The following is a 12,500-nucleotide window of genomic DNA, read 5'->3' on the forward strand; positions in this document are numbered from 1 at the left end:
GCCCAGCCCTGAGTGACACCGTGGGACGGGGTAGAACTGGACGTCTTACCTTCAGACCCTTGGCCCTGTTGATGGCTCGCAGGGGGCGGAGCACGCGTAGGACACGCAGGATCTTCACCACGGAGATGGCGGATGACCTGCGGACACACCGTGCACCGTCAGCCCTGCACACGGTGTGACGACACACCGACGTGTGCACCCCCCACACCACACACACCAGCGGCACTACGGCTGTGTCTGTTCACTACGTCGTGTACCCCTTCACTGTCCTGCTGTCTTGTGGTGGTGTTTGAAAACTGAAATCCGGCGTACTGTACAAACCCCGCAGTGCGACCCCAGTACATAGTGTACAAACTCATGCAATCGAATGTAATGTGTGCTGTACAGAGCAGCAGGTGCAAGACACTTAGCATCAGTAACAACGTCGTGTCTGTCTGCCGTCTGGTACGTACTGTATGCCAAAGGACACTAAAGACACTCCGACCACAAGCAGGTCCAGCAGGTTGAAGTAGTTCCTGCAGAAGGCACCTTTGTGCAGGAAAGCCCCATACGCAGTCATCTGCACATCAGACGAGAGAAGGTGTGAATGAACAAGCTATTGTAGGCCTGTTGTGTGAGAAAGCCCAAGTGAGGAACTGCTGCCACCTGCAGGCCAAGAATGCCACTGCATCCAAGTTGTATTTACTTATACTGTATATATTTTCTCCATGTTTTGTATATTTAGTCAATTTTCTTTAAATCTATTTAAAATCTAACACTGGGTGGCACTTCTTCAGCAGTTTCTGACTGGAACTTTAAGAACAAGTCTTACATTTTCTAAAAACATTTTTTGAGCTACTTCATCTACAGTTTCAATATACTGCGTTCATGAATGTACCATATACCACAACAGAAGCCTGTGGGCCCAGAGCTTAGGTCAATCATGATAAACCAGTATATTTGACATTTTTCATATTCCTGGCAACGATGCTGCGGATATGTCAGATTTAAAAAGTCATTATAATGTCAGCATGCTTATTTATTAGATGAAAAATGTCATTCAATATCTGTACTGTATTAATAATGCATTATGGTATAAGTCCCTGTCAGAATTCAGATGCTTTCTCAGATTCCTGCTGTGTTTGATCTGGTCACAGCTCTATGATCAACTCTAGGATGCAAAGTGTTTACATCTACACCACCAATCAGAGCAATGCAGCTGTCTCAGGATGAACCTGACCCATGCAGAGATAAACCTGACCCACGCAGAGATAAACCTGACCCATGCAGAGATAAACCTGACCCACGCAGATATAAACCTGACCCATGCAGAGATAAACCTGACCCATGCAGAGATAAACTTGACCCACACAGAAATAAACCTGACCCACGCAGAGATAAACCTGACCCACACAGAGATAAACCTGACCCACACAGAGATAAACCTGACCCACACAGAGATGAACCTGACCCACGCAGAGATTAACCTGACCCACGCAGAGATGAACCTGACCCATGCAGAGATAAACCTGACCTACGCAGAGATAAACCTGACCCACACAGAAATAAACCTGACCCATGCAGTGATAAACCTGACCCACGCAGAGATGAACCTGACCCACGCAGAGATGAACCTGACCCACGCAGAGATGAACCTGACCCAGGTAGAGATAAACCTGACCCACGCAGAGATAAACCTGACCCACGCAGAGATAAACCTGACCCACACAGAAATAAACCTGACCCACGCAGAGATAAACCTGACCCACGCAGAGATGAACCTGACCCAGGTAGAGATAAACCTGACCCACGCAGAGATGAACCTGACCCACGCAGAGATAAACCTGACCCACACAGAAATAAACCTGACCCATGCAGAGATAAACCTGACCCACGCAGAGATGAACCTGACCCACACAGAGATTAACCTGACCCACGCAGAGATGAGCCTAAAATTTCAAAATGAAACGGGTAGTAGCCTTGAACCCTTTAAAATGCATATTTTAAAAACAGGAAGGGTAAAAAAAAATTAACCAAACATAACCACATATTTAAAAAGCATTTAAAAATGACCAGTACAAGCACTTGCATCATAGGGTGTTTTTCCTCACCACTGTCTCCTTTGGCTTGATCATTAGGGATCTGGACCCATACGATTGTAAAGCTGCTTTGTGACAAGCTGCTTTGTGACAACATGTGTTGTAAAAAGCACTATATAAATAAATTTGACTTTGACTCTCACTCTGACATGCAGAGCAAACAGTCACAACTTGTGTTATTTAGAAACAAGCCAGTGACCATTAATGTAACCAGTCTGTCCTGAACTGGTAGCTGTACACTTTTTGATATGCCACAAAAGGCCTCTCAAAACAAGAAGAAGGTTTTCAACATCTGCATCTGTATCCAGGAGAACATTTTTCACCTTCCATGCACTGAGAAACAGACAGATGTGTGGATGCAACTCTGCGTGCATGAATCAGCGTGTCAGAGTGAGGAGGATTATGGGAATACAGAATGAATGACATGCAGTTAGCCAGAACTTCAACTAAACATCTGGCAACGTGCAGGCCTGCTGCTCACAGCTGACTAAACTGAAAAAACTTGCACACAGTATGATGTTAGGTTAATTATCTAGGACATAAATGCCCCAGTGTCTTACCATATCTAAATTATTTTTCATTAACCATAGCTAAGAAGGAACATCTAGCAACTGGATATGTAACAAAGCCGACTGTTATAAGATAATATAGCAAACAAGATAATGGCATATTGCCCTAAGGTCCAGTCAGACACTATGTTACTAAACTGTTTATGCTAATTCATTGCATGGTTGGTTTTAAAGGATCTCTCTACATGTTTTTATACTGATACTTGTTCAGTTGTTCAGTGTTTTAATACCCATGACAGGTTTATTATCATATTGCCAGTACAACCTGCACCTGTATGGCTGAAATCATTTGGCCACTTTTTCCAGAGATCTTTGGTTTCATTCAAAAGAGGTGCGATGATAACAAACACATAACAGGGCAACGACCTCCACACTGACACAGAGATGGTGGTGGGGCAAAGGTGACACTATCACAGAAACGGCTTTACCTTCAACACGATCTCAAAGGTAAATATACTAGTGAAGACATAATCGGCATACCCTAGGACCTGTGGAGGCAAGGCAGTGATAGCGTTAACATCAGCAGGAACCAAGCCCAAGACACAGCGAGGAGCCATTACCTTCAGCAGGATCTCAACTGTAAAGATAGCCGTGAAGGCATAGTCAAAATAACCCAGAATCTGTGAAAGGGCGACATGACAGTTTAGCACAGGCCATTTAAAACACCGCAGTGACCGAACCATCCTGCTCACTGGTTAATCTAACAGACATGAATGATTTCTGAGATTAGTGGCTTTTCAGTAGACATTTGTAGTGAAATATTGAGACATTTGTAGTGAAATATTGAGACATTTGTAGTGAAATATTGAGATTTCTTCCTTTCTGCAGCTACAAAAATCTTCATGAATCAAGATTAGAAGCCAGAAACTTTCTTATGAAAATACATCATGAAAAAAATAGTTATGTAAACTACAAATGAATACGTGATTATCTTTGAATGCAGGAAAAGACTTGCCCCACTAGGGAAGACTTGCTATAATAAATCGTTGGGTTCCTAACGGATTCTGAGAGTAATGTAGGGTGTAACTTACGATGTTGCGCACAGAATAACTCCTGATGGGGTCCTCTGCAGCCAGTGAGACCGAGCTGAGCATGATGAAGACGAGGATGAGGTTGGTGAAGATCTGGTGATTGATCAGGCGATGGCAGCTCACCCGGATCCTGTGGCCACAGTACGCATGGAGGTTTGAGTGTGTGTGTGTGTGTGTGTGTGTGTGTGTGTGTGTGTGTGTGTGTGTGTGTGTGTGTGTGTGTGTGTGTGTGTGTGTGTGTGTGTGTGTGTGTGTGTGTTGACTCACGGATTCGTACTGCTGAAGATGAAGAAGGCGCTGCCCCCTGGAATGGGCTGAATCTTCTCCTTGAGGTTGAGCTCAGAGATCCTCTGGGGACGTGGTCCTGGTGGGACATCGGGCTCATCCTCATCATTCTCAGCTGTACGTGCACACACACACACACACACACACACACACACACACACACACACACACACACACACACACACAGACACAACACACACACACACACACACACACACACACACACACACACACACACACACACACACACACAGTGGCAGGAACTGTGTGCCATTAACAGTATAACTGACTAACATCCCAGTTGTGAACGTGGTATTTTGGCAGCACCTGCAGCCTGAACAACTGCCACTCTCTCTTCATCCTCCGCATCCTCCTCATCCTCACCGAATGGAACCTGTGGCAAGGCGTGACCAACACATATGCCTTATACACACACACACGCACAGAGTTAGCCTGACAAGAACATCTTCATAAGGAACATAGGGCACAGAAGGTCTCAGGAGGACCTATTTACCTTTGCTTCTCCATCCTGGTCCTCCATCATCTCTTCTGCTATCTTGTCTGAGCTACCACTCCTTTACAAAACACAGTTCAGGTCAGATTTAACACTCCCCATTTAACACACAACCAAATTAGCATGAGGGTTAGAAGTGCCATCTACTACAATACATACACATCCTCAATTAGGACTAGTGTCTACTGTATTCTAGCCAAACATACATCATTACAGAAGATGGTTGAGTAATGTGAATACCGACTCCTGGTTCCTCAAAAAACTTGTCAAAAGAAATTTAATTCTGCTCCTATTTGTAGCTACACCCGTTCAGTTCAATAGCTTCTGACATCTGACATCTGAACCATCTGAATGTGGGTGTTTCTGCTGTTTCTGGGCTGCTGGCTCTAGCGCTCCCGTCTGCAGCGGGACACTGGTCCGTCGTCATGGGGACACCCATCACCTGACTTTCCTCCTCCTCCTGTTCTCCTCTTCCTGCTCCTTCTGTGCAGAGTTCAGGCTCTCCGCGTCCGCCAGGTTGTCCACGGCGATGGCCAAGAAGACGTTCAGCAGGATGTCTGATTACGAGCGTCAAGGAATCACAAACAACACAACGAGTCTGATTCACCATGAGTCAGAGTCAGACGCCGGGGTCTGACTCAGCAGAGCTGGGCTTGTGGGAGGAAGAGGATACAGTTTCCACAGATGAAGAGGATGATGAAGTAAATGCATACCACCATGCCTGAGGAGGAAGGCCCCCCGTACGCCATGATCCCATCATACATTACTGTGTTCCAGTCCTCACCTGTCAGGATCTGATCACACACATACACACACACACACACACACACACACACACACACACACACACACACACACACACACACACACACACACACACAGAGGAAGAGCCCCTGGATGGGTCAGAGGTTGAGGAGCCACAGTGGCGTGAGCTTTTAGCGTGAACACGCCCACGTCGGTTCTGGCCCACCTGAAAGACGGTGAGCAGGGCCTGGGGGAAGGTGTCGAAGGTGCTGCGCTTGGTCACGTTCTCGTCGAAGTTGAACTTGCCACCGAAGAGCTGCATGCCGAGCAGGCTGAAGATGATGATGAAGAGGAAGAGCAGGAGAAGGAGGGACGCGATGGACTTCATGGAGTTCAGCAGAGACGCGACTAGATTACTCAGAGACGCCCAGTGGCTAGAGACAGACGGACGGGAAGACATTCATACGGAGACAGCAAGTCTCTTGATCCAAAGACAATGGAACTATAAAAGACTGCAAAATTACCATAACACTGGGTGAAATACAGTACAGATGGTAATGAATAGTTTTAGATAAAAAAAATAGGCCTAAAGATTATGCATTATGAATATTAGTCCTATTGCATATTCATTAGGCCAAATGCTTATTTATTATTCATACAAAATTACTTTGTTCCTGTTGTGATGAGAAAAGAACCTTCAGATCCATAAAAAGTGTTAATAGATTGTGTCTTCTGTATATCACTGGCATTAATCTGGCTATTGCACCATAGCAACTAAAAATTGTACTATAATATAAAAAATATAAAATAACAAAAATAGATATAGCGTTTTATGGAAACTGGAGCTTGGCCATTATGGGTGTGTGTGTGTGTGTGTGTGTGTGTGTGTGTATGTGTGTGTGTGTGTGTGTGTGTGTGTGTGTGTGTGTGTGTGTGCCTATATATATATGTGTGTGTGTGTGTGTGTGTGTGTGTGTATATATATGTGTGTGTGTATGTGTGTGTGTGTGTATGTGTGCGTGTATGTGTGTATATGGTGTGTGTGTGTGTGTGTGTGTATATGTGTGTATGTATGTGTGTGTGTATGTGTGTGTATATGTGTGTCAATCATCAATCAATCAAATTTTATTTATATAGCGCTTTTTACAACAGTTGTTGTCACAAAGCAGCTTTACAAGTGCCGAGTCCAAGCCCCCAGTGAGCAAGCCAAATGCGACAGTGGCAAGGAAAAACTCCCTAGTGTGTGTGTGTATATATGTGTGTGTGTGTGTGTGTGTGTGTGTGTGTGTGTGTGTGTGTGTGTGTGTGTGTATGTGTGTGTGTGTGTGTGTGTGTGTGTGTGTGTGTGCGTGTGTGTGTGTGTGTGCGTGTGTGTGTGTGTGTGTGTGTGTGTGTGTGTGTGTGTGTGTGTGTGTGTGTGTGTGTGCGCGGTTCTCCTGGCGTTCTCTCACCGCGTGACCTTGAAGATGCGTAGCAGACGTACACAGCGCAGCACAGAGATGCCCAGAGGCCACATGATCTCCAGCTCCACCAGGATGGTCTCCGCGATGCCACCACACACCACGAAGCAGTCGAAGCGGTTGAACAGGGACACGAAGTAGGCCTGCAGGCCCAGGCTGTACATCTTAACCAGCATCTCGCAGGTGAACATGGCCAGCAGAACCTTATTGGCCACCTCTGCAGAGAGGGAGGGGTGTGGAGGCTGGGTTAAGAGGTGCTACCGTGATCCAGAGTTACCAGAGCCACGTGACTGCGTATGCAAATACAGGATCTTGCGAGTTCAGTTCACGTGTCGGTTTCACGTGAGTTAAGATGGTAGTCTACCTGTGCCCTGCATGATGGTAAGTCATTCAGTTAATTCAGCTTCACACGTGAGTGCGTGTGTGTTTGAGTGCACGAGTGTGTGCGTGAGTGTGTGTGTGAGTACATGAGTGTGTGCGTGAGTGCACGAGTGTGTGTACGAGTGCGTGCGTGAGTGTGTGTGTGTGAGTGCACGAGTGTGTGTGTGAGTGCATGAGTGTGTGCGTGAGTGTGTGTGTGAGTACATGAGTGTGTGCGTGAGTGCACGAGTGTGTGTACGAGTGCGTGCGTGAGTGTGTGTGTGTGAGTGCACGAGTGTGTATGTGAGTGCATGAGTGTGTGCGTGAGTGTGTGTGAGTGCACGAGTGTGTGCGTGAGTGTGTGTGAGTGCACGAGTGTGTGCGTGAGTGTGTGTGTGTGAGTGAGTGCATGGGTGTGTGCCTGAGTGTGTGTGTGAGTGCACGAGTGTGTGCGTGAGTGTGTGTGTGTGAGTGAGTGCATGGGTGTGTGCATGAGTGTGTGTGTGAATGCACGAGTGTGTGTGTGTGCTCACCTTGCACTTGCGTGAGCCACCCGGGCTGGTTGTAGTGTTCAGAGGATATGGTGAGGGTATTGAGGAACACCAGCACAATGACCAGCCAGTAGAAGCTGGTGGATTTGACCGCCGCTCGGCACTTACGGCGACAGAACCTGTTCCAGCGACGCCAACTGCGACTACAGGGAGAAGGGGCGGAGCAAGGGATGGTGTGAGAGGCGGAGCTTCAGTTGTGGCCTTTATGCTTGGCTATAAATTTTTGATCAAAGGAACGAGGTGAGAAATTACAGTGAATGAGTGGACAGGTTTACTAGACACACATGTGGCCATTTATGTACATCTGTGTAGAGTATCTGGAGGAGTGTGAATGTAGACACTACAAAGACTGATGGTGAGGTCATGCATAAATGTATCTAAATAAAATATGATCACATTTGAAATAAATACTAGTGCATCATATGAAAGTTAAGAGGTTGACTATGATTTGCCTAAAAAAACAGACATGCAGAAAAACCACACAGGTGTAAATGATCATGCAGGCGGAGAAGAGAACGCAACACGGGCTGCCACTCAGCACAAGGACACACCCACTGGGCTGCCACTCAGCACAAGGACACACCCACTGGGCTGCCACTCAGCACAAGGACACACCCACTGGGCTGCCACTCAGCACAAGGACACATCCACTGGCTTACTAACCTGAACTTTGACTTTGTAATTTTTTGACTGAAAAAGTGACAGAATGGTGTGGTTACTTAAACAGCACTGCTGACAGAAGCAGTTAAGATACACCGCTTATTCAAACATGCACTACTAAGTGCTAGTCCACATTTAAACTGTATGATTAATGATTAATAAATGTTTTTTACATTACATAACAGTCTAGCTAGTCCTTAACATACAGAACATTTTAAATGTAATATTATGCAAAAGCATTTATGCTAATGGTCTTACATATTTGATGTCACTAGTTTTAATCCATTAATCATTTTTTGTGCTTATTTATGTAGTACGTCATCACACAGGAAACAATATCAAATCCATATATCTTTTAGCAGCAGTGGTTTAAGTTAAATGTAGTAGAGAAGCCCATTGAATATTGTAATACATTGAAAATATATTACAACATATTCCATTTAGATTTTGGAATATATTTACAGTGTACTACAATATTTTTCATTTCCATTCTGAGGTAAAATGAGAGAAGAGAGGTCTGGTCCCAAGGACTTAAATTAAACACAAGGTGAGCATTTTAAACTCAGAAATGTTTATATTGTTGCTTAAAAAAATGTAACTGGACACCCAAATGCAGAGGAGACACTTTGAGGCCCCCCTCCTTGTGACGCTGGGATCCTTACCAGACGGTACCACAGCACTGCCCCTTGTCGTCGTCGCCGTTAGCGTTCTCCGTGTTAACTGACTCGGTCTCGCTGGTGGGCACACTCGCTGCGGGGCAGAGAACACACACCACGTGCCGTGGCGTTACGGGAGGGGCGTCGTCCTTCGGCGTGACATTTATGAACGTGCCACTCAAAACGCCAGCCTCACTTGGCTATTGCTTTACCTACGCCCTACTATCAGGTGAGCATCAAATAGATATACTAGATACACCGTGAAATAGAGTTAGAGGAAGGGTGTTAGTCCAGGACAAAAGCTAAGATGCAAAGTATGTCTATTTTGTGTGGGTTAAAGCAGGCAGGATGAGTATGAAAGCTGTTCTCCATGGGGGTTTTGTTGAGTTGAGGCAACCTGTCAATTCTGTACAATCAAGCTGTTAACAAAAAAAACATTAACACTGACCAGGCTGAATAATTTAGATATTTAGATATTTTAAGCAAAACAATCTCTTTCATCCACTCTCAATTTCTCTCTCTCTCTCTCTCTCTCTGACTCACACTCTCACTCTCTCTCTCTCTCACTCTCTCTCTCTCTCTCTCTCTCTCTCTCTCTCTCTCTCTCTCTCTCTCTCTCTCTCTCTCTCTCTCTCTCTCTCTCTCAATTGACAGCATTTACCCTGAGTCTCTGTGGACTGACTGAACCAGCCAGACTTCCCTGCCTTCTTCTTCTGGGTGAGATCGGCCATCGTCACCCCTTTTCAGTTTACACGTAGTTCATGCATGCAGACAGCAGGGGGAGACAGAGACAGAAGAGCAGGAAGAGAAGCAGCTATCAGCGTTTTACTGGTCAAACACACAGGGCAGCCTTTGCAGTACTCCACAGGAGAAAGAGATTGAAAGAGAGAGTGACAAATGCAAAAAAAAAAACATGGCAGGAAAAAGAACAAGATAAGAAGAAACCGCACAGGGTCTTTCTAAAAAGGGGGAGACTTGAGAAAGGAAAAAAAGACAAGAACCTAAACACATGAAACATATGCGTTTACGTCTCAGGTCCAACATGCTCTTAGATTAGAAAATCACAACCAACAGCTTAAGCGTAGAGACACAGGAAACGCAAAGACTACGTGTGGTTCCAAACGAACAAAACCACTCGTTAACTCGGACAACACGCATGCGCACACACACATGAACAGAAAAAAAGGGCTTGGAGTTTGTGGAATGCATCATTTCTTACAGACTTTCCTAACATTTGACAGACACTTCAGTATCGCTACAGTCAGAGGCAAAGCCAGATGCCGGGTGCTAAAATGTCAATTCTTAGCCGCAAAAACCGGTCGTAGTTGAGCAGCGGTTGCTTTTCAAATCAGAATGTTTCATCTACCTGTTGTATGTTATGAATATGGTAATGTAATACTTTCTTCCAGATATGATTGGCCCTTGTATTTTACTGTTACATGTGCAGCAGATAAAAGACACATCATGCTTACTTCTCTTCAAAATCAGAAGATCTCCAGCAGAGCCATCAGCTCCTAACTGGCAGAAACCAAAGGGACCCAAGTACACCCAGCTACTGTTTGGCAAGGTCTGACCAGAACTGACCTTCATGGAAGGATCATGGTCAAGAAGACAAAAATTTGACATAGAAACAAGGCCAAGGTGCTAAACTATGCATGAGAACATTGGATCTGGGGTGGAGAGAAAAAAGACCAGGTGCTCGGTAATGCATAAAAATGTGAAATATGTGGCTGTAACAGAAGGGATGGAGAGTGGTACAGTAATGAGTGTCTAAAGGCAACAGTGAAGCGTGGTGGAGGTTCAACAGTGAATCATGGTGGAGGTTCAACAGTGAATCATGGTGGAGGTTCAACAGTGAAGCGTGGTGGAGGTTCAACAGTGAAGCGTGGTGGAGGTTCAACAGTGAATCATGGTGGAGGTTCAACAGTGAATCGTGGTGGAGGTTCAACAGTGAAGCGTGGTGGAGGTTCAACAGTGAAGCGTGGTGGAGGTTCAACAGTGAATCATGGTGGAAGTTCAACAGTGAATCATGGTGGAGGTTCAACAGTGAATCATGGTGGAGGTTCAACAGTGAATCATGGTGGAGGTTCAACAGTGAATCGTAGTGGAGGTTCAACAGTGAATCATGGTGGAGGTTCAACAGTGAATCATGGTGGAGGTTCAACAGTGAATCGTGGTGGAGGTTCAACAGTGGATCATGGTGGAGGTTCAACAGTGAATCATGGTGGAGGTTCAACAGTGAATCATGGTGGAGGTTCAACAGTGAATCGTGGTGGAGGTTCAATAGTGAATCATGGTGGAGGTTCAACAGTGGATCATGGTGGAGGTTCAACAGTGAATCATGGTGGAGGTTCAACAGTGAATCGTGGTGGAGGTTCAATAGTGAATCATGGTGGAGGTTCAACAGTGAAGCGTGGTGGAGGTTCAACAGTGAATCATGGTGGAGGTTCAACAGTGAATCGTAGTGGAGGTTCAACAGTGAATCATGGTGGAGGTTCAACAGTGAATCATGGTGGAGGTTCAACAGTGAATCATGGTGGAGGTTCAACAGTGAATCGTGGTGGAGGTTCAACAGTGGATCATGGTGGAGGTTCAACAGTGGATCATGGTGGAGGTTCAACAGTGAATCATGGTGGAGGTTCAACAGTGAATCGTGGTGGAGGTTCAATAGTGAATCATGGTGGAGGTTCAACGGTGAATTGTGGTGGAGGTTTGATCTCCACAGAGCCCTGATCTCAACAGCATTGAATCTGTCTGAGATTACATGAAGAGACTGAAAGATTTGAGTATGCTGACGTCCACAGACCTGTGGGATGTTCTCCAAGATGTTTGGAACATCCTCCATACTGAGTTTCTTAAAAAACCATGTTCAAGTTTATCTAGAAAACGTTCTGCTGTTATGAAGGTAAATAGGGGTCACACCAAATACTGAGCTGATTTAGATCTCCCTGTCGTCTCTTAATACAACATTATATACATACATATACAAAACTATATATATGTCACGTTGAGGACCCCGGCCCCTCCCTTTTGGGCGTGTGTAAACGTAGTCCACGTGCTTTGTCTGCGTCAGTGTATATACGTGGGTAGGGTTTTGTTGTGTGATTAATAAGTCTCACCTGTGAATCGTCTCGTGATCACGTGGGGCTACTGTGGTTTGTCTATTTAATGTGCGCTCGCGCAGTGTCCTGTGCTCGTCAATGTCTAAAGTCTACACGTTGCTGTGTGTGTGTGTATCGCTGTTCTTCGTGCGCTATTGCGCAATACCCGTGATTAAGTAAAGTGACGTATCTGTGAAGGATTGTGTGTCTCGTTCTTCGCCGCGACCCCACCGTCACAGATTGACGAGCCACCTGAGACACCCCCAAGAATGCCGGGCTACGCCACCCGACCGAAGAGGGGCAATCGAGCCAGCAAGCGGCGCCATCGCGCCCCTTCTCCTGGCCAGCGCTGCCAAGCCAACGCCAACCCTGAGCTCATGGAGCAGGACCCGCTATGCGCCTATATGCTGCGCATGGCTCGGGAATCCTCCGTCCCTGAGATAGCGGACAACTTCCTTGAGCAGGCACGGCGGATATGGCGAGAGCGACAC

The 12,500-nt window shown here is 45.9% G+C and overlaps 1 protein-coding gene across 15 annotated transcripts in view; it reads right to left on the minus strand.

Moving 5' to 3' along the window:
• cacna1db (calcium channel, voltage-dependent, L type, alpha 1D subunit, b) overlaps positions 1-12,500 on the minus strand; it is an 83,832-nt gene that overhangs the window by 28,269 nt on the left and 43,063 nt on the right. For 8 of the 15 annotated variants that reach the window (XM_077003033.1, XM_077003030.1, XM_077003028.1 and 5 more), the window contains exons 10-24: positions 9,570-9,647; positions 8,915-9,002; positions 8,256-8,282; positions 7,575-7,735; positions 6,673-6,898; positions 5,448-5,655; positions 5,151-5,271; positions 4,920-5,034; positions 4,478-4,538; positions 4,291-4,357; positions 3,946-4,078; positions 3,679-3,808; positions 3,076-3,267; positions 453-559; positions 50-137 (exon numbers count right to left, since the gene is read on the minus strand). In XM_077003033.1, the coding sequence (XP_076859148.1) occupies positions 50-137; positions 453-559; positions 3,076-3,267; positions 3,679-3,808; positions 3,946-4,078; positions 4,291-4,357; positions 4,478-4,538; positions 4,920-5,034; positions 5,151-5,271; positions 5,448-5,655; positions 6,673-6,898; positions 7,575-7,735; positions 8,256-8,282; positions 8,915-9,002; positions 9,570-9,647 (1,802 nt within the window). The remainder of the gene's footprint in view (positions 1-49; positions 138-452; positions 560-3,075; positions 3,268-3,678; positions 3,809-3,945; positions 4,079-4,290; positions 4,358-4,477; positions 4,539-4,919; positions 5,035-5,150; positions 5,272-5,447; positions 5,656-6,672; positions 6,899-7,574; positions 7,736-8,255; positions 8,283-8,914; positions 9,003-9,569; positions 9,648-12,500) is intronic. The other 7 variants (XM_077003037.1, XM_077003036.1, XM_077003041.1 and 4 more) reach the window with 5 other exon arrangements.

This window comes from Brachyhypopomus gauderio, chromosome 4, assembly GCF_052324685.1.
Source record: "Brachyhypopomus gauderio isolate BG-103 chromosome 4, BGAUD_0.2, whole genome shotgun sequence".
Classification (NCBI taxonomy): Eukaryota; Metazoa; Chordata; class Actinopteri; order Gymnotiformes; family Hypopomidae; genus Brachyhypopomus; species Brachyhypopomus gauderio.